Raw genomic sequence first — 21855 nt, 5'->3', positions numbered from 1 at the left:
TGATATTTTCACTACTTACGCAAACAAAGTGCATGCTCAGCCAGTTTACGATCTGCATAAGAACATCCTTTCCTCAATTTGTTCAGTTCTAATTAGCTTTTGATGCTAAAATGCAAGGGACGCCTGAGTGAAGTAAAAAATGGATGCACTCATTCTCTGTCTCTCTCTCTGTAGGCAGTGTTGACGAATGAGACTGTGGGTTGATGTGGCGGGAGTAGTATAATTTCTGGCAGCTGGTGCAAGCATATGGTGACGTTTATTGATGCACGTGGGTGCCGTGCAGTACGGTACCTCTGAGCCAGGCAGGCACAGCAGACATTTCATTACTTCTCCGTTCAGCAAGGCCAAAGCATGGAACTGATCAGGAAGAGAAAGATGCTCCCCTGGACAAGAAGCTCCAGGGCTAGATTGTGGTCCAGATTCTGCTCTCAGTGACACCAGGAGGTTTCTGGTGTAACACCAATGAAGTTACTCCAAATTCACAGCAATACAACTAAATTTGCCTTTATGGCTCTATTCTCATCTATGTTGCATCCCCCAAAGTGTTTCCAAACTGAGTGTCCAGGAAAAATTAAGGAGGATGTGAATTAAATCTGCATGGTAGATAGAGCCACCATTGTTTGCCCTCTCCCCCTACCCCACAAGTGTCCTACAGGCAAACTGTTCCTCACGCCTGACTCAGACAGTCCAATCCATGCAGCTGGCCCTGGATGGCCTTTTCCTCTTACTTCTTAGTCCTTGATCTTTCGGACAACCGAGGCAGCTATGCTACATTACCCCCTGCGACTGACTCACAGCTGCAACTAAGCCCTCTCCTTATCGCAGGATCCAGAATTCAATCTGCTCCAGGAAACAGGACGTGGCTAAATGTTTAACAATTCTCACATTTCCAGATGGGCAAAGAAGTATGTTCTCTATGCGGCTTGGAACTCTGAACGATCTGCTGATTTACCTCTATTCTTCATCTTCTGTACCTTAGAGAGACTGCATCTCAGTTGTCATTCTTCTGTTTCTGGAGTTCATTAATTAACGTCACCCAGTCATCCGCAGAAGAGGAATCATTCCTGCATGTCACAAGATATTACATTCTCTAAATGCCCTGGGCTGACTTCACATCCCTTGTTGGTTTGTGGAAAATGAGAGGCTGATGAATCAAATCCAGGTTTCCTAAATGACAGTGATAAAGGAACTTCTTTAGGCTACCAACTCAGCAGTCTCCTTGTTGAATAAATGTCAGCAACAACAATATGAGAATCTACCGGTCAGTACAGGTTTGAGAAGTCCCTCCATCCTGTAAAGAACCCAAGGACTGAATGAAATGCAGTTGTCATACCGCAAGAAAACAAACTTTTCATCTGTGTGATAAAACAGTGGGCACAGAATAAAATTCTCAAATCAACATACATACCAAGACCAATATAAAGGTTTCCATGTTTGTTGGCACAATAGAATGCAACTGGCTTAATAATGATAGGATAATTTTCGGAGTAATAAAATATGATTTCTTTTAATTTGCCTTCCATTTTTTTAAATGTAGAGAGAGCACTTAGGTCATGTTTTCAAATTTCTCTCTGCAGTGATAAGGACTAGAAACTTACTTTTTTGTTTAAAATGAAAGCTGAGATTCTCGTGTAACCCTGTGACTCCAGAAGCTGGGGATTTAAGAAAATATCTGGCTATCATGAGAACTGGCAACACTGCTAGTGTTGTGGCTGGGTTTACATATATTTGCATTAACGATTTATCAAGGTACCTATTAAGCAGCAATCATTGCAATATGTAGGCATGAATTTCCCCAAATACTTTACAAATGTTAACAAATTAAAACCTGTGAGATATTATTATTACCATCACCCAGGGTCCCATATGCTCTGCGGTAGAATGGGACTAATTGCTGGAGCAATAACCTCTAAGCTCCCTGCAACATTACTTTATCCTGTTGTCACATAATACCCTTAATTCCCATCCCTGCACCTTCACATTATCCCACGCGCCTCTGGCTGGCTGCTCATAGTTGAAAATCTTCGCTGATGTAAAATGTGTTGATTATTTTCCACAGTAACTTATTTTGAGGAGGGGTTTTTCCTCCCTACTGTACTCTCCAGGCAGCCAGGCTCCCCTCTCCAGGCCCTGATCCCATGATGTAGTCCAGCATAAAGTTTCCTAACCCTCCCCTATGTGTTCCAACAAAACTTCAGCATTTCTGTGCTCCGGCTGTCCGGGCCTCAGCTGCTGCGCTGTTCTCCAGGCAGCATGTCTCGCCAGCCTAGGTCGCTGGCTGCTGCATAGTCCCATAGCTGCAAGCGCCAGGTCTGGCTAACCAAACCCCCTGATGCTTGGCTCTGTGGAAGAGTGCAGGGGGCTTGCACTGTAACTGACCCACTCCCCTTTGTGGAGAAAGCTGGAGAATGAGAGACAAAACAAATGATTTCCAGAGGTTCTGATCAACTGCAGCTCCCACCAAAGCCAATGGATAATGTAGGTGCTCAGCATAGCTGAAAATCAGGCCAGTCCTAAATATGGCTTTAGGTCCCTCACTGTACCGACTTAAGCTTGAAAAAAGTTAGCCAAAGCAGAACACCTGCTGGCTACAAAGTTTTTTCATGAGATAATTATTTGCTTGTGACATAGTCTGAATATGGCCTGTACTTTACGTTCCACGCAGCACTGTGATCTCACATGCCAAATAGGGTTGGGGCCTGTGGGTACGTGAATGGGAGATTTCTAAGGCACATCTAAACACTTCAGAAAGAAACAGCAAAAGGTAGTCTTCTCTATCAGTCACTGGGGCACTGTGTTGTTGGAGATACCACTGTTTGGGCTCACTCCAGCATGGGTAATTACATTCCGTCTATGTCAATCCTCCTGCTGTTTCAACTGGTTTCCTTTCTTCCTTTACTAAACTGTTTTCTAGTGGGGTTGTGTGCTAATAGAGCCTGATCTGACCATCATTAGAGACAGTGGGAGACCTACCCTGAAACTGTTGCTGTGTTTCACCTCCAAGAGGGATGAAATTTCAGTGCTGGTAGAAATGATCTGTATGTCCAGTTTACAGAGCAAGTTGTAAAATGCTTTGTGATCCTTGGGGAAGAAGGGCACTATCAGAAATAGAAGATTGTCTCAAACACATTCATTACATTTATAGACATGTTAAATGCTTGCTGTTTAACACATTACAAACGTACAGATGAATGCAAACCTTCAGCTTTTTATAGCAAATGATAATTATAATATGTAAACTTCATTATTGTGCACTGATGTTAAAGCGTATTACACTCCGAGGGAACTTACTTGGTTCATTGGGTGTTTTATGAATATAAGGGAAGCGGGAGGAAAGGAAAGAAAATATTTTATAGTGCTATCTGAAAGATGCTTATGCCAGAGAAAATGGTATAATCTTTAGAGCAAGAGGGAATAAAAGACACAGGGGTGCTTGTCTTTGACACTAAGGACCCTTTACACCACTCTGACAGCAAAAACAGACCTTAAAGTGGGTGTATACTATATTTATGCTTACTTTAAGGCCCCTTTATACTGTTAGGAGCAGTTTAAAGCTGCCTGAGTGTAAAGGTGTATAAGGCCACAATGTAGCCAAAGTCATTCAGTGAAGGTGAATACTTCCAAGCATCAAGCTATTTCAAATAACTGCCTTCTGGTTTGCAAATGTTAAAATGGATTCTGAGATCAATAGAGGGGTTGGGATATAGGATCTATAGCCAAGCATCATTTGTTTTTGATTTAACTCTTTGCAGTAGATGAAAAAAACTGGGATTCTGGCAAGAGTCTGGTAATTGAACTGTGTTAATTCTTACCAAGAATTGATTTGGTTATTTCTTCAATGGATATTTTAGATAAATTTACCCTTTGCATGAGCAGAGAGTGGCATGATTCCTAATAAACTGATTTGGTGCACCCTAGCAGTTTCACACTCTCACACTGGATTATGTATTGGAAAGGAAGAAAACCAATTCAAATATAAAAACAAGGGAACGTCCAATGAAACTGAAAGGCGGCAAACTCAAAACCAATAAAGAGAAATACTCTTTCAAGCAACGTATAATTAGCTTGTGGCTCTCATTGTCATATGATGTTGTTGAGGCCAAAAACGTAGCAAGATTCGAAGAGGGAATGGATATTGATCTGGATAACAAGAATATCCACAGTTATAATACTTAATGCAAACAAAAAGGCTTGGAAGATGACATTAAACCTCAGGCTTTGTGGCATAAGCCATTCTCTAAATATTAGGGATCAGGATGAGACCTCCATGGGGGGCAGATTATCCCCACTGTGGGGTTTCTTGCACCTTCCTATAAAACATCTGGTGCTAGTCTCCATTGGAGACAGGATGCTGGACAACATGGACCTTGAATCTGATTTGGTATGAGGTATTGCCGAAGTCAAGGGTTCTCTTTCTCTGGAGCCATATTATGTTTTCAGTCTTTTCTCTAAAACCATGTGGACTAGACATTTAGGGTTTTTAAAAGAAAAACTCAGATGCTCATGTATTCCCCAAGAGTTGAGGCTTTCAGAAAAACACAAATATCATGAGATTCGTGATAAAATTAGTGCAAGATGGCAACGTTGAACTGTATTATTGAGTATTATATTCCTACAGTCCTAAATGTCTCATTCATTGATATATCGTGTGTCTTTCAAACACAAAGCTAGTGAGAGAGTCGGGATAGACTGAAGGGGGAATAAATGGAATTCCGTATGCTTATACTTAGAAAACAAACTGTCTTATTTGTTCATAAAAGAACTCTCCCCAGTATTATTAAATCAGCAAACATAATCCAAATAACAATAAGAGCTCCGTCCTGCTCCCATCAATCTCCATGACAAATTTCTCTTTGACATCAATGGAAGCAGGATCAGGCCCTCAAGTTCTACGGCCTTAGCAATGATTTCTTCTTTTTTTTCTTTTTAAACCTAAAAATGTTTCTGGAAAAGAATAATATCCACGGGGGACAGACTCTTAAGAGTAAAGATAAATATGAACAGAGTTTATTTTTATATGGTTTGGATTTATGTAAGAAAATATCTTTCACAATAAAAAGAACTGATACAAAATTGTTTCTCATAAATGGACAGCGCTGCTGGTTATAAAACAGAATGACATCCTGTCCCATACTGGGCAACCAAAAAAGGCTATATGTAGAATATACCCAAGAATCTTGACCCACTAAAAAAAGAGCTACTGTAGCATTTACCGTGACCTACAAATCATGAGGAATTTTTTACCCATCGTAAGAAGTGTTTGTTTTAGAGAATTGTCCTTAAAAACTGGCATTTGAGAAGACTCTGTGTTTCTGTTTAGATCTCCTCTTCGACTTTCAAGATCATTCCCGAGAACACCTCGATCCCTGACTGCCCCACAGACTCGCCACTGGCTATCCGGGAGGGCAGACGGGCAGAAGTCTCAGAGGTGCAGTCTTGCACAAAATGTACTGTCTCCCTGCGCGGATGCTGGTAGTCGACCAGCTTCTCCAGAGTCCGGTTGAGTGACTCGACATTGTCTGCCAGCCTCTTGTTCTGTTCCACTAAGTTCTCCAAGATGAGGTTCTGCTGGATCATGAGGGAGCTCTGCTGCTGGTACCAGGAGGACAAGAGGGTGCTTTGCTGGAGATGGGCATCCATCAGCTGCTTCTCAAACTCTGAGATGTTGTACTTCCGCTTAGGATGCCGGGCACTCTGGGATGACCGCCTCCCATAGGCAGCCCGCTGCTGCATCTGTGGGGAGGAAGGTGGGGAGGGAGAGGAAACTGAGGTGTGCAGTGCCCCCCGCTGCTCTAACGCATCTGTCTCAGCTGGCATAGGCATTTCAATAGTCCTCAAAGGCACCCATGTGCAATCAGGCACTTCCTCCTCCTCATCTGTGGGGGATCAAAATATCAAAACATGAGTTCTTTACACGTTAGCAACACAGAAAGCAGCCTCTTTGGTTAATATGCTAAAGGAATGATGTCTGCTGTGTGGGTGTGCATATGAGCTCAGGAAAGGGGCATTAGTTTGACTGTGTGCATGTGAATGTCTCAATAGGTCTTGTGCTTTGTATTTGTGAACCAGAGGGATCTCTCTCTCTCATGTAATTGTTTCATCTGAAATATTAGATGATAAGGTCCTGGGACATTAAAATTCCTCATGTCCCGTAGATGATTTCCTGCTCTGCAGGGTGAATTCCTTTGAGTAACTCCAAGCTCCTGTACAAGGAGACATCCCTGTGCTGAAGGATGGGGCGGGGGTGGGGGGGGAGGGGGCGAGGGAAGGGGGAGAATGTAAGACTCCAGAATCAAAAGCTGCTGTGTGAGAGGTTCTGCCTATTTGGATCTGAGATTTCATTTGCAGAGTCCTCTCTTGCCATAAGGTTGGCTGTAGCAATCTAACATTGCAGGGGAGACCACGTAACAGCCACCAAAGATAACCTTCTAGAGAAAGGCTCCTCCCCCTCCCCCTTTCCCCCAGCTTTCCCCAGTCTGCTGATGTGTGTGGATGGGATGAATGGTTTTGTTTAGGACTCTTTACCTGACTGAAGCTCCAGAGTTATGTGAGGGCCACCAGTGTGCATAACACCATCACCACCACCACCATCCTCCTCCTCTGCCACCACTCTGGCCTCAGCCTCTTTAATAGCCTCCTCCTGCCCAAGCAAAGGACTTTCCAAAATCCGCACCACCACAGTATCAGGTCTGGGCTCCCCCGTTGAGCGACTCATCTCTACCAGCTTCTCCTTGGTGCGCCTCTTCATATCATCCCATCTCCTCCGGAGGTCCCGGGGGGTCCTGGGGGACCGGGCAACAGCATTGATCTTCCTGGCAATGCTGCACCATATCTTCTCCCTCTCTGGCTGGCTCAGGTTGACTCTCTCACTCCCATAGAGCCTAGCGTGATTTTTGGTCACCTCTGCCACCAAAATCTCAAGTTCTACAGGAGAAAACTTTTCCTTCCTCTTCCGGGGGCCAGCAGCCATTTTAAATCTGCTCCTCTTTCAAAAAACGAAACAGGAAGGGGCAATTTGATGCTGGATTCTCATCAGGACCACTTCACATTGAAATATTCTCATGAAATACACAAGCTACGCTGATGCTGGTCAGTGCCTGCTCATGCAGTGGGGCATAATGTGGCAAAGTACATAGATGTGTCATTGCTAACAACGACAATGACTAACAAAACGCTATACAAGGGGGCTTGATGTTACTGGAGTGTCACTGGAAGAGAAATGAGGAGACACACAAGGATGAAATCCTCAGCTGGTGTAAATTGGTGTACCTCTATTGACTTCAATGGAGTTATGCTGATTTACACCAGCTGAGGATCTGGGCCACAGTCTTTAACAGATTGAAATGAGCTTTGGGTCAGATACTCCGCTCACTAGCCCTGATATAATTGAGGAGTAACTCCAGTGAAGTCAAACTGGTGTAGGTCTGAGGAGAATCAGGCTCACTGTACTTTCTCAGGCTCAGAACATCACACACAGCTGGAAACCCCATTTTTTTTCTGGCAGCAGTTTTACACTGCGCAATTCCAATGATTTGAGGGGAGTTACTCCTAAATTACACAAAAGGAGAATCATGCTCCTAGAGTCTGAGCCTGATCTCACTTACATTTTTACAACAGTTTAACCCCCTGGACTTCACTAGATCCACTCCTTATTTACAACAATGACTGTGATATTAGAAACAAGCCTAGAGAGTCTGCATGTTAGAGTTTCGGCTGCTTAAAAAGGCAGGTTAACAGCATCAGATGATAAGAATCATGCAAACAGGAGACAGAAAAGATATTTGGGGCCATATTCACTGGTATAGCCTGGTGGGGTAAAATTGCTGTGAATCTAATTTATCTGGCCGGTTATGCAGGGTTGTGCAACTGCTTTGAGGCACTAGAGTGACACAAAATAGCTGGAGGTATAGGTCCATTACATCATCTTGTGCAACTACCTGCCGGTGCAGAATTATTCCCAGAGGTCTATTCTTCAGTTACACTGTTGGAACTATATGCAGCAGGTGCAACTCCCATAAAAGTCCTGGTGCAAAATTATGCAATGAAGTAAGAGGGGGTGTAAATTGGTTAAGGAACGGATGTAACTGTAACTTAAACCAATTTGGCAGTCACAGGAAAGGGGATGTAATTAGGGCCAAGAGAGGAGAGGGAACGTAGCAAGAAAAGCAATAGAAGCGTTCAAGATAAAGTGGGTGTAGGATCGGTAAAGGGAATGGGATAAATTATCTACAACCTCCTTGTTGGCTGCTTTTCCTATCACAGCTTTCTCTTTGGGCCCCTCTGTATGCGAGGAACTCGTTTTTAAAACTTGACAAATTATACCTCTTTTCTGATCTAATTACAGGTAACTTGCACCATCTTTTTATCACTGTTGATTCTGGTCTACAGGGTGTCACATTTCCCTCTAGGAGTTTGGTGTCCGGCTACATAAGTTTCTGGTGCTTTGTAGGTTACACTGAGTGAATTATGGGGCAGAAGGCATGCTTCTCCTCTAACTTACACATTGTGTAAATAAGAGAAAAACATTGTGCACTGAAGTCAATTAAATTTACACTTGTGTGAAACGTGTGCAAGTGACAGGAGAATAGGACCCAAATGAATCACTGTTGATTTACACTGGTTTAATTGACCCAAACTGTCTCTGGATCTGTGAAAACTTTATAGAACACAAAGTTCAAAAAAAGAAAAAAAAAAAGTAACCCACATTAGTAGTATTTAAACGGGTCTGTTTTATTTTAAGAGTGTTACAGATACACCTAAACAGTCACTGATTTTAGTTTAACAAACAAGTTTCAGCCTCTGCCTAAAAAGTGGGGAAAGTATCAGGTTTTCATTTTAAATTTATGCCTAGAGTAAATGACATTTGTCAGCTTCTGAACAACAATCAGAGGGGAAAAAAAATCAGTTTTCCTCTTTTTTCATATAATATGAAAAAGAGAAGGATGCTGGAAATTAAATGGTAGTAATAGCAAAACTATTATGAAGAATATTTAGCACTAACATAGTATGTCACATTTATGAAAGAGCACCACAAATATTAATTCACTTACCCTTACAATAGCCTTATTAGATACACAAGTATATTTCACACAAATAAAAGCAAATATTTCTTTATGCTGTAAAGTCATCTTGTGGAGTTCCCTGATATTGGTAAATTATTAGGGTTGGTTTTAAAAATCTGTATAATAGTATGACCAGTAATATCACTGTCTGTAGTTATGCAAGCTAGGAGATGAACAATCAAATCTTATGATTCAGGAGGTGGGGCCAAACGGGCTAAGGGACTGATCCAAATCCCATTGAATTCAGTGGGACTCTTTCTTTTGCCATCAGGCCCTAAATGCACTATTGGGAGATTTTACCTCCTGCTGAAGCACTAGGTGTCAAACAATGAAAGAGACAAGATACCAGAGGTCGACAGATGGATTGATATTCTGATATGATTAGAGCAGGGGTTTGGTTTTGAATATTTATCAAATAGTTTCAGTTCCTCAATATGTTGCTCGTTTAGGATGCCAATAATCACAAGGAGGCACCTAATTTAAGACAAAATCCTACATCAATGAAGTTATTGGAAATCTGTCCTCTGATTTTAGTGCTTCAGGATCAGGATTTTAGTAAGGTTTTAGCACTAAGTATCTGGTTTGCATATAAAATAGCACGCACCAGAACAAGAGCTTAAATATAATATCGGATTTTAATGTCAATGGGCCTGACTCTCATTTAGATTCAGGGTGTATCTACATGAACATTTAGTTTGCAGCAAGCTGCAGTGTTGCATTAAGTGTTCTTCTGGCCCCTGCTGAAGCACACTAACAGTTCCTTAGTGTGCTTTGATCCACCCTGCTTTGAAAAGGGAATAGATCAAAGTGCACCAGGGACCTGTTAGTGTGCATCAGCAAAGTCCACACGGACAAACAGTACACAGCAGAATAGTGCTGGGTAGACTCACACTCCAGCTTGCCACAAACTAAATGTTCGTGTAGACAAGCCCTAAGACTCCTTTACACCGCCAATGTGATGTAAAGGGGGCTTTGTGTATATGAAAATCAGGTCCAATAGCTTTATTGGCTTGCAAAGTACAAAAGAGTTACCAAAAGAAATATACCAAATATTAGTAGTAATGGATTATACTGTAAACTGCTGCTGTTGCACCAAGGGGCCTGATTCTCAATTATACTTACAACACTCAGAGAAAGGGGATCTTAAGGTAAATGAAAATTAGACACAAGGACTTTCCAGCAGTGCTGGAAACGGTTAGATTTCTAAGGCCTGATTCCTCTCTCTTTTCCACCAGTGCTACCTTGGTGTAACTCCATTGATTTCAATGGACCTAGTCCCGAGCTACGCTTGTGTACGTGAGATTAGAATCAGATCCTTAAGCATTCTGGATACTCTCTCTTAGGTAATTAATACCCCTATGGTTGCAAAATTTGTCATAGGCTCTTTCATACCATAAGTGATCAAGACCTTTGTTTTCTATCTCATCTGAAAGGCACGATTCTCCAGGAGCAGAGCCCTTAATTCAATGCTGGGACACTGGTTCGGCAATGAGTCCGAGGGAAGGACTGATCCTAAGATGACTCGTTGCAATATGCTCTGTGCTTCTGGAAGATCCCACATTCAAATAGTAGTGAATCTCAATCCCACTGAGTTTACAAGACATGAGAAGATCACAAACTAGGAGGTATGACTACATGGCCATGTTGCTAAAATATACATATATTGGACATTTTTAAAGAGTTAGCACCATTTATTTGTAATGATATACAGTTAATGGGTTTATTTCTAAAATAAAGCACTTCCAGCAATGTTTGAGATGATTTTAAGGACTGGGATCTCCAAACTATATCCTGTAGCTGCCCAATAACAAAAAAAAGGAAACGTTCAGCTGCTTAGGAAAGCACTGGAACAGGCCATAGTTTGTTGCTAGAAAAGATGAGTTGGCAGTGTAACCTCAGCTAAGGAGTACTATATCCTCCAGACCACCTGGGCATATCAGACCAGCAAAGTAGGGTCAGGGGCTTAGTCACTATATTGAACATCAATATCCATGAGGAAAAAAACCACATGTTCACCCATGCATGGGGACATGTACCACACACCCAGCCACACATGTGTAAGACATCATGCTGCATAAACTCTGAACTCCTATCAGCGGCAAATGAACTCACATGAACTCCACAAATGCTCCAGTTCTGAGTCAGCTTGACAATATTGTCTCTAATTCCCTTCAGGTCAAATGGTTCAGTCTAAATATAATGAAGAATGTCTGGTCTGATATTTTAAACAAAGAATCACCCCCTACTGAGGAGATAATGACTTCACTATGGCCTTGCCAACACACCTAACTTTACTAAGCCATCTGTTTCCTGCAGCTGTCTGGTTGGTTTGCTAGCTCTCCTAAGTGCTTATGGAATGACCATTCCTTACAAAAGGTTATGTTCCTAAATAAGCAACCATGAGAAATTTAGTTCATGTAAAATTATTGCATCCTGATGTTATTATGCCCAGTATGCATCGGGCTGAATTCACTCCTGGCCTTAGGTAACAGACTCCGCTTCATTGACATGTCCTGCCATACACTCTATACAGTACATTTCTCTCATGAAAACATAGAATCATTTGGACCAAAACATGTGATGGACAAAGTTTCTTTCTTGTAAACAAACCACTGGCCACGATTCAAAAAGTAAGATGATTAAACTAACGCCTAGCTACAGAAATCATCTCCCCTGATAGTCTGAATGAAGAGATGCTTAGATGCAATCAGAATTCTCCTGAAAAACTGCCCCTTACCACTCACAAGCATCCATCTGAAAGCCCTAAACAAACCTTATCCCAATAAATATTTGATCACACAGAGCCATTGTTTAGAGGAAAAGATGGGTTTAAATAAATGTTATAGCTCAGACCTTGCTGAGGTTAAATTCCTGCATTCACTCATCTCGTTTATCACTTGGACTGCAGCTGACTCGAATACCATTTCCAATGGTAAGCAGCTGTTTTGTAATGGGCCGCATTACAATAAGATAAAACACACATACAGACAGAAGCTGATTCTGAATAAAACACTCTCCAACCTGTAATCTCAGCCCGCCTTTCATATGCAGCCACTGGAGCAGACAGAAAAGAGAGCATACGTTTTTATCAGAACCACCTGCACCAACCTATTTGTCACTGGAAGGTAAAACACAATACAGTTTAACTGTAAAAGGCATTGTTCATACCAAAATACCTTGCAAGTACACAAGATTATTGCTACAATAAAGAAATATGAGAGCAGGCAGGAACAGTGGACAAGGAGCGGCATGAAGGTGTAGACCATTACTTCATTTTATCATTCATTTATTGTGTGTTGTATGATGTTATGATTAACTGACATGCTATGTCATATATAATAACTGTATATTAAATAGATTTAAGTTGTAGGACTATAGAATAATAGATTGATCAGTAGTCAGAAGAGATAAGTATGCATTAGGTATATAGGTAAGTAGGGCTGAAACACAAGGCCTGCAGGCTTGGGCCTGTACGTTTTAGCTTAGCCATACTAAGTAATAGGCTTAAGAAATGCTGACATAAGTAAGTGACCAAAGAATGACCCTGTGCCACAAGATTATGGGAAAAGATGTACCAATGGGTGGTATTGTGAAAAATTAACTGTAAGAGTAATTTTGAGTACAAGTCACATGCACAGGGTGTTAGGTGTAGTCAGAATCACAAGAGCAAAGAAGGCTCCCAGATTGGGTAAAATGAGTCCCCTGTGGGAAACCTGCACCAAGAACCATCCCTCTACTGATGATCAATTGGCAAGGCAGACATCAGACCTTAAGAATATCATTAAGGATGTGAGTACGACTATATTTCTAACTTGTGCGTAGGTCTTTATAGGATTTCTGTATGCTTGGGTACTCATAACCTTAATTGTAACTTTAACCAAATTGACAAAACAAACTAGACCTTGTACTTCTCAATGTATGTATATGTCTTTATGTGTTCCAAGAGACAATAAATCTGAAGCAAGTAGCAGAGGTGACTTTCACTCTGCTAAGCTGGAAACTGTAGCCACCAGAGCTGAACCCACAGTGGGGCAATACAACATTACTAAATTCACTTTAAATAAAATAAAAGGTTAGAAAGGACTCTTGTGAGTAAGTGAGGAAGTAGACCATAGAGCATGAATATAGGATTCCTTACAAGGTGGATTTTGACCTGCATGGGACAAACAAATTAGTAGGGTCAATGCAAGTGAACAGACTGTTCAAGGTAACTGTGATGACGGCAGCAAAGGGTCAACCCCGACAATGAAAAAAAGAGGGGGGATTGAGAAAAGTCCAGAATTCGTAGAGGAGAGGGAAGATGTAGGGATATCGGGAGCGAGATGAAATGGTAGAAGGAGAGGAGATTAAGAGAATGAGATGTGAGAGGAATGAAGAGCCTGGAAAGTGAGGAGATCAGTTGTGTATGCTTATGGAAGTGGATTGCGGGGTGGGAGGGGGCTAAGATTTTTGAAAGGGGCTGGTTGGTGTTAGTGTGTACAGAGAAGTAATGCTTCAGCTTGGAGAACAGAAAGGAGTTATGATGGGAGTACTGCTGGGAGAACACAAAGGATGCAGTTAGAATAAGCAAGACATGAATTAGCAATTCAGTACATTTTGGGAGATTTATTTATTTGTGAAGGGACTGTCATGACTTGGAACCACGGGAATTTTGGCTGGTAGGAAAGTTTTGTACCTACCTCTGGGGAAGGGGTTCAAACAAATGCTTAACTGTAAAATTAAAAAATCACTGTTTTAATGTAGTTTGCTTAGAACCTTTGCAATGTTTTGAGTCCATGTCAGGACTTTTTATTTAGCTCCCATTACATTCATAGACAGAATCGCTACAGAACAGCTTTAAAATCCCCCAAATAAATCTTTCAATCAGTGCTAATTACTAAAATGAGAAGCATATTCAGCCATACTCATTCTCCAGACACACACGTCTAAGCAATAACCCACAAGAAATTAGTTACCACTTGTCTGCCATTACTCCTCAGTTAGGATTCTGACCTGTGAGCACTCCCACTCTCGTATTCCCATGAGACAAAGTAATCATGTTGTGTTACATTCATATTGCATTGCAACAATTATGTGGCATCAATTTCCAGCGACTTCTCAGAATATCATAATGCAGTCTCATGGATTAAGATGCAATCTCATTGCATCATGACACTACATCATCATAGTATGAACAAAATAAATTTGGGATGATTTATGTGCTGGGCAAATAAGGTTCCAAGGACAAATCTATAGAAATCAAGACTGCCCTACAAATTTCAGAACAGTAGCACTCCTTTATCAGAACACAAGTGACCATGAATTGCATTGCGAGGTTCAAAATGCCAAGGGACTTCAAGAATCTGAGAAGGTAAAACTGGAGCTCAGAACAAACTAGTGGAACTTTTTTTATTTACCCTGCTGTACCTCTGTTTGATAAAAGAGAGAACATAAAAAAATCCAGAGTCACTCTTTTTGCACATGCTGAAGCCAGCCCTTCATTGGTAGCCTCCAGATCCACTGATAGATCTGTCTATATCAAATAGTCCCAAAAGATACAGAGCATTCCTGTAAGTGAAAAGCACGGGGTGGTAGTCCAGTGCATTGGAATTTCATTTCAGGCCCACACCAACCTTCATTTCCTAATACCAGTGAAGTTGAGAAAAGCCAGACTCTGGAGATCAGGAGTGAAGTCAGAAGATTTCATGTGGAACTGTGACCCTATGTTGCATTGCTGATAACGACTAACACTTATGACACCCTCAGCATTTTATCTCCTTCATTTTTCTTCAGAGAATGATGGAATTCAATGACCTAGATTGTGCTCTAGTCATCTGTCAGAAAAATAAATTTAAGGCAACTAATAATTAGTACATAATAAAAAGAAATGGAATCAATCATAGAATTGTAGGACTGGAAGGGACCTCGAGAGGTCTTCTAGTACAGTCCCCTGCACTCAAGGCAGGACTATGTATTATCTAGACCAGTGATTTTCAAATGTTTTTCTGGGAACCCAGTTGAAGAAAACTGTTGATGCCCGTGACCCACCAGAGCTCGGGATGATGGGTTTGGGGTGTGGGAGGGGCTCAGGGCTGGAGCAGAGGGCTGCGGGGTGGGGCTGGGAATGAGGGGTTCAGGGTGTGGGAGAGGTCTCTGGGCTGGGGCAGGGGTGTGGAAGGGGGTCAGGGCTCTGGGGTACAGGAGGGGCTCTGGGTTGGGGGAGCTCAGGGCTGGGGCATGGGGTTGGAGTCTGGGAGAGGGTCAAGGCTCTGGGCTGGGGGGTGAAGGCTCTGGGCTGGGGCTGGGGCTGAGGAGTTTGGGGTGCTGGAAGGGGTTCCAGGTTTGGGGGGAGCTCAGGACTAGGGTAGGGGATTGAGGCCCAGGGTTCGGGTATGGACTTACCTCTGGTGGCTCCTGGTCAGCGGTGCAGCCGGGGTGCACCACGGACCATGCTGCACCCCAGAAGCAGCCAGCAGCAGGTCTGGCTCCTAGACGGAGGCATGCAAGTGGCTCTGCGTGACTCTCACCTTCAGGCACCACCTCCCTAACTCCCATTGGCCGGTTGCTCAGGGCGGGGGCACCACGCAGAGCCCCGTGGCCCCCTGCCTAGAAGCCAGACCTGCTGCTGGCTGCTTCCGATGTCCTACCTTAGCTGGGTAGCACCTCCGGCGGGACTTTTAACAGCCTGGTCGGCGGCGCTGACCAGAGCAAGGCGACCTGGCACCTTACATGCCGCAACCCATGACCCCTGGTTTGAAAAACTCTGATCAAGACCATCCCTGCCAGGTGTTTGTCTAACCTGCTCTTAAAGATCTTCAATGATGGAGATTCCACAACCTCCCTAGGCAATTTATTCCAGTCCTTAACCACCCTGACAGTTAGCAAGTTTTTCCTAATGTCCAACCTAAACGTCCCTTGCTGCAATTTAAGCCCATTGCTTCTTGTCCTATCCTCTGAGGTTAAGAAGAACAATTTTTCTCCTTCCTCCTTGTAACAACTTTTTATGTACCTGAAAACTGTTATCATGTCCTTCCCCTAGTCTTCTCTTCTCCAGACTAAACAAATCCAATTTCTTCAATCTTCCCTCATAGGTCATGTTTTCTAGACCTTTAATCATTTTTGTTGTTCTTCTCTGGACTTTCTCCAATTTGTCCACATCTTTCCTGAAATGTGGCGCCCAGAACTGGACACAATACTCCAGTTGAGGCCTAATCAGCAGTAGAGAGGAAGAATTACTTTTCATGTTTTGCTTACAATATTCCTGCTAATACAGCCCAGAATTATGTTTGCTTTTTTTGCAAGTGTTACACTGCTGACTCCTCTGTAGCTTCTGATCACTAAGACCCGCAGATCCATTTTCGCAGTACTCCTTCCTAGCCAGTCATTTCCCATTTTGTATGTGTGCAGCTGACTGTTCCTTCCTAAGTGGAGTACTTAGCATTTGTCCTTATTGAATTTCATCCTGTTAACTTCAGATCATTTCTCCAGTTAGTCCGGATCATTTTGACTTTTAATCCTATCCTCCAAACACTTGCAACCAATCCCAGTTTAGGATTGTTTGCAAACTTTATAAGCTTATTATCTAAATCATTGATGAAGATATTGAACAGAACCAAACCCAGAACTGATCCCTGCTGGGCCCCACTCATTATGCCCTTCCAGCTTGACTGTGAACCACTGATAACAACTCTAGAAATGGTTTTCCAACCAGTTATGCACCCACCTTACAGTAGCTCCATCTATGTAGTATTTTCCTAGTTTGTTTACGAGAAGGTCATGCGAGACAGTATCAAAAGCCTTACTAAAGTCAAGTTATACCACATCTGCCGCTTCCCCATTATCCACTAGGTTTGTTACCCTGTCAAAGAAAGCTAGTAGGTTGGTCTGACATAATTTGTTCTTGACAAATCTGTGCTGACTGTTACTTATCACTGTATTATCTTCTAGGTGTTTGCAAATTGATTGCTTAATTATTTGCTCCATTATCTTTCCAGGTACTGAAGTTAAGCTGATTGGTCTGTAATTCCCCAGGTTGTCCTTATTTCACTTTTTAGAGATGGGCAGTATATTTCCCCTTTTCCAGTCCTCTGGAATCTCTCCCATCTTCCATGATAATCGCTAATGGTTCAGCTATCTCTTCAGTCAGCTCCTTCAGTATTCTAGGATGTATTTCATCAGGCCCTGGTGACTTGAAGACATCTAGCTTGTGTAAGTAATTTTTAACTTGTTCTTTCCCTATTTTGGCCTCTGATCCTACCACATTTTCACTGGCATTCTTTATGTTAGACATCCAATTGCTACTAACCTTTTCGGTGAAAACTGAAACAAAGAAGTCATTTAGCACTTCTGCCATTTCTACATTTTCTTTTATTGTTTCCCTACTCCCCTCCGTTGAGTAATGGATCTATCCTGTCCTTGGTCTTCCCCTTGTTTCTAACATATTTGTAGAATGTTTTCTTGTTACCCTTTGTGTCTCTAGAATTATAGATTCATAGCAACATTGGGCTGGAAGGGACCTTGAGAAGTCATCTAGTCTAGCTCCTTGTACTATAGCAGGACCAAGTAAACTTAGAACATCCCTGAAAAGTGTTTGTTCAACTTGTTTTTAAAAGCTTCCAGTGATGGGGACTCCACGACCTCCCTTGAAAGCCTATTCCAGAGCTTGACTACCCTTAGAGTTAGAAAGTTTTTTCAAATATTTAACCTAAATCTCCCTGGCTGCAGATTAAGCGCCTTACTTTTTGTCCTACCTTCCGTGGACATGGAGAGCATTTGATCATTGTCCTCTTTATAACAACCCTGAACACATTGGAAGACAGTTATCAGGTCCCCCCTTAGTTTTCTTTTCTCAAGACTAAGGATGCCCCGTTTTTTTAACCTTTCCTGACAGGTCAGGTTTTCTAAACCTTTGATAATTTTTGTTGCTCTCCTTTGGACTCTTTCCAATTTGTCCATATCTTTCCTAAAGTGTGGTGCCTAGAACTGGACAAAGTACTCCAGCTGGGGCCTCACTGGTACCGATAATTACCTCCTGTGTCTTACATACAATACACTTGTTAATACATCCCAGAATCATGTTAGTGTTTTTTGCAGCTACATCATATTGACAACTCATATTCAGTTTGTGGTCATCTGTGAAGGTTAAGCCTGTCCAATGCTGAACACAGTAATATCAGGCCACTGAATACCCTCACTAAAATAATTAACTCGGTCATGCCTCTGGGCTAACGTAGCACCTCTTTCACTCATAATATCATGGTCAGCAGAAATTCACCCACCACTTCCCATTTGTAGTCCAGATACAGCATGCCAGATCTCAACTAGTGTAAATCAGAAGTCAGTGGAGCTACACAGATTTACAGCAGTAGCCAAGGATTCAAGACACACTATTAGAATATTATTTCTCTTCATTTAACTCCTGGATAGGTACAGAGAGTATGTGTATTCACCTTTATCTACGGTAGGTATATGAGCCCCTGTCACCATATCTGACCACTTCAAAATCTTTAAAATATTTATCTTCACAAAATGAGGTGGGAAAGTGCTATTTTCCCTGCTATACATCTGGGGAAATGAAAAACAGAGAGACTAAGGCCCAGATTTGTAAAGGGATTTAGGCATTGCTGCACTCAGCATTACAACACCTAACTGATTTAGGAACATAATTCCAGTTTTCCAAAAGGATTTAGGCAATACCTAAAGACTTTAAAAATCTGGGCCTAAATGACTTGCCCAAGGTCACTCAGAAAATCTGTTGGGGAGCTGGGACTTGAACCCACACCTCAAACCCTCACCCCCAAGTCTTAAGATAGTGCCCTAACCACTGGAGAAGCTATTCTTTTCTGCTACTAGAGAGATAAATTATTATTCAAGTACACTTAAATACACAGAGATGTGATCATACATACATACACACATTATGAAGCAGATGCCCCTCTTCTGTAAGTACATCTGTGGCAAATTGAACAAGTCTCCAAGCACAAACTCAAACAGGGGAGGCCGCAAAGCCATTGAAAATAAGCTACAGTGTGTTTCTCGCATGGGTTTTATGTAATGAGAAATTTCCAGTTTCCTCCATATAGATAGATAGACAGATAGGAGGGAGGATGGGGGGAGTCACAGCAGAGGAGCAAAATGCTGTTGTCAGCACAGATATCACAGGCTGAGGGGAAAACAGTTGCATGAGTGAAGTACCAGGGCAAAGTTGCTTAGCCGGAGCATACTTGTATTTGCTTAAATATTTTATCACTGGCTGAAAACTATTTTGTAAGAGTTAAAGAAAAGCAAGTTACCTATGCTTTGTTATGGTCATGTCTGGGTTGAGGCCAGTGGTCCATGTTGCATTGCTGAAGCTATGTTCTATGCTCTGCTTAAGCACTATGCTAAGTAACTCATCACTTTAACTTTATTCCCAACAGAGATCCCTTTATTAAGGACTACAGTCGGTCTCAAACGCAAATATTTCAACACATTCATAAAGAATATAAAGAAGAGATACATAACAAATGCATGTGAGCCAGCCTGCATTTAGAGGAGAACCCCAACTTGCCATAGGTTGTGGGTAATAGGGGTATACAATGGCAAACTGACAGTTTAATAAAACAAGGAAGCTACACAGAGAGAGTGTGGAGCAGCGCAACGAATTCTAATGGCTTTAAAGGGTGTGACATTCCAACCAGTGCAGCCCCTTTCAACCCAAGTGGTCTACAAAGTCATCCAGCTCATCAGTCTGTCTCAAGTATGTATTTATAAACATCCAACACTAAGTACATAAAACGGTGGTTTAGTTTTGCATAGTATTATCCATACAGGACATTCTGTTCACTATGCTATGCACTTGAGGGATCGGGAATGTAGACTCTACGAAGAGGCCAGAGTAAAATCCCATGGATCGCATCTAAAGTTTGTTGACAGTGAAATTCTGTTAAGCAGAGTTCAGTAATCTTGGGTTGTTCCAGGCATGTGGGGTAATTCATGAACATAGCCAATTTATTCCAACCACAACATTGCCTATAATACATTATTGCCTAGAGATTTGTGCATAAATGTGCGCTTCTGCCCCAAACATATATTCAGTGTTCCCCCTCTATAGATTTAGGTCATGCCAATGTTCCGCAGAAATGCTTCTGCCTGAACAGACAGTATTATTACGTGCCTAATCACCTACAGTACCTATGATCAGACAATCAGGGCAGACTTTAAAAAGCATACTACTTCATCTCCTGTGAACAGAATCCTGCAGTCTCTACTCGGGCAAAACTCCTAATGAGTTTTGCTGAGTTAGATCTTCAGAATTATGCCCTATATTAATTAGCAAAGAGAAGGTTCTGTTCACTCATGTGTAATCTAAGCTATAATTTTTCATAAAAATGCCTACAAGTTTGGATACAAGCAACTAACTTTGGGCTTTCATACATTTATGTTTCAGAAAAACAAAGTTTACCTTAACAACTTTTGGTCTGTCTAATCCAATGTACGTAATAATGAAGTTTTAATGGATTTGGGATTTTTTTCCCTCCTGCCTTCATGCCTAGGAAGTATTTAGCTCAAAAAGTCAAGCTGTTCTTTTTGGTCCAGCTATTTTCAAACAAGACTAATTTTTTTTTTAGTGTAATTTACTCTTGCTCTGATGCAAACAAAATGAAAATTGCCTTAAAAAGTGCTGAACACCATTTCCTTACCCATTATTTACCAACTGCATCTTGTCTGCTGGCAACACTGAGTTGCTTGATTATAGAGAAACATTCCAGTAAGAAGAACATATATGCTTAAATGATGTACTCTTTATGCCATCCTTCCAAGAACAACAGTAGCTAATTGCTCAGTTTCCTACTGGGAAATGTCTCTTTAATATGCAGATCTCTAAATGACTACTCCAAATCCAAGTTGCCAACACTAGTCATTTAATCATATGAAAGACTTTAGCTTTCACTTAGACTACTCTTTATCATACTTCCATGTAGTGCAAGAACACAGCAGAGTTTCTGCCATGTGCTCATGGAAATAAAACAGCTTTCAACTGTTTTATTTTAAATAATGTTACTGAATGTATCTATAGGATTTTTTAGACCAACTTACTTGGTGCTGACTGGCTTTAGCCAACTGCTGATTGGCTGATTCTACATTAGAAGATGCAGTCTCAATGTTGGCTTCAATACTATCTGTAAATTAAGATAATAGAAGGTAATTACATGGTACAAAGCTAAAGGAATAATTCACACCAACAACAATGCAGCAATTTAATGGGGGGGGGGGGGCGGGAATGGCATGAACAAACAGGAAAGATCCACACATCCTTTTGTTTGCAAGTTTGGAAAACTAGGGGGTGCTCATAAGGGTCACCCAAAATTTAGCGAAAAGAAGGAGCCTAAATCATCACAGTCAGAGGTAGAGTAATGGGTGAATATCATACAAAATGGAGAGGTTATGGGCCTGGAAAGAATGGAAAGAATCCCATGGACTCCAATAGATCAGGGCTTCTATAGGACTGGTAATCTCATTGGATGAAAGTTACATTCTAAAATGGGATACAGGAGGTATACTATGTTTGTGCTTCTTGATTTGTCCTGCTGTAAAGATCTTCACTTTTTACCTCTGAGTGAAGAAAAAACATTGGGAATAGAAGGATTAATAACTACAGAGCGCAGCCAGTTAGGGGGGAAAAATCAATACATGCCAGTCAAAGAAAGCAATGTTTTAAATGGACACCAGTCCTGTGTTTAGAAACCAACATCTATGTTGCAAAAGCTGCAATTAAGAGTTAGATTGTGTTTCAAATAGAAATATCACAGTCATGGCCAAATCATTCCCTCAG

General features: G+C 41.7%; 1 protein-coding gene across 14 annotated transcripts in view; it reads right to left on the bottom strand.

Annotated features, from left to right (window-relative positions):
* The window catches only part of TSNARE1 (t-SNARE domain containing 1), a 684473-nt gene that overhangs the window by 183742 nt on the left and 478876 nt on the right, over positions 1-21855 (bottom strand). For 11 of the 14 annotated variants that reach the window (XM_037891908.2, XM_037891914.2, XM_043539008.1 and 8 more), the window contains 3 exons: positions 21120-21202; positions 6526-6985; positions 3126-5876 (listed from right to left, as the gene is read on the bottom strand). In XM_037891908.2, coding sequence (XP_037747836.1) covers positions 5317-5876; positions 6526-6985; positions 21120-21202 — 1103 coding nt within the window. In that variant the 3' untranslated portion in view covers positions 3126-5316. Of the gene's footprint in view, positions 1-3125; positions 5877-6525; positions 6986-21119; positions 21203-21855 lie in introns of those variants that run through there. The other 3 variants (XM_043539016.1, XM_043539015.1, XM_037891916.2) reach the window with 2 other exon arrangements.

The sequence above is a fragment of the Chelonia mydas genome, chromosome 2 (assembly GCF_015237465.2).
Source record: "Chelonia mydas isolate rCheMyd1 chromosome 2, rCheMyd1.pri.v2, whole genome shotgun sequence".
Classification (NCBI taxonomy): Eukaryota; Metazoa; Chordata; order Testudines; family Cheloniidae; genus Chelonia; species Chelonia mydas.
The sequence above is the reverse complement of the archived record's forward strand: the minus strand, read 5'-3'. Positions and strand labels throughout refer to the sequence as shown.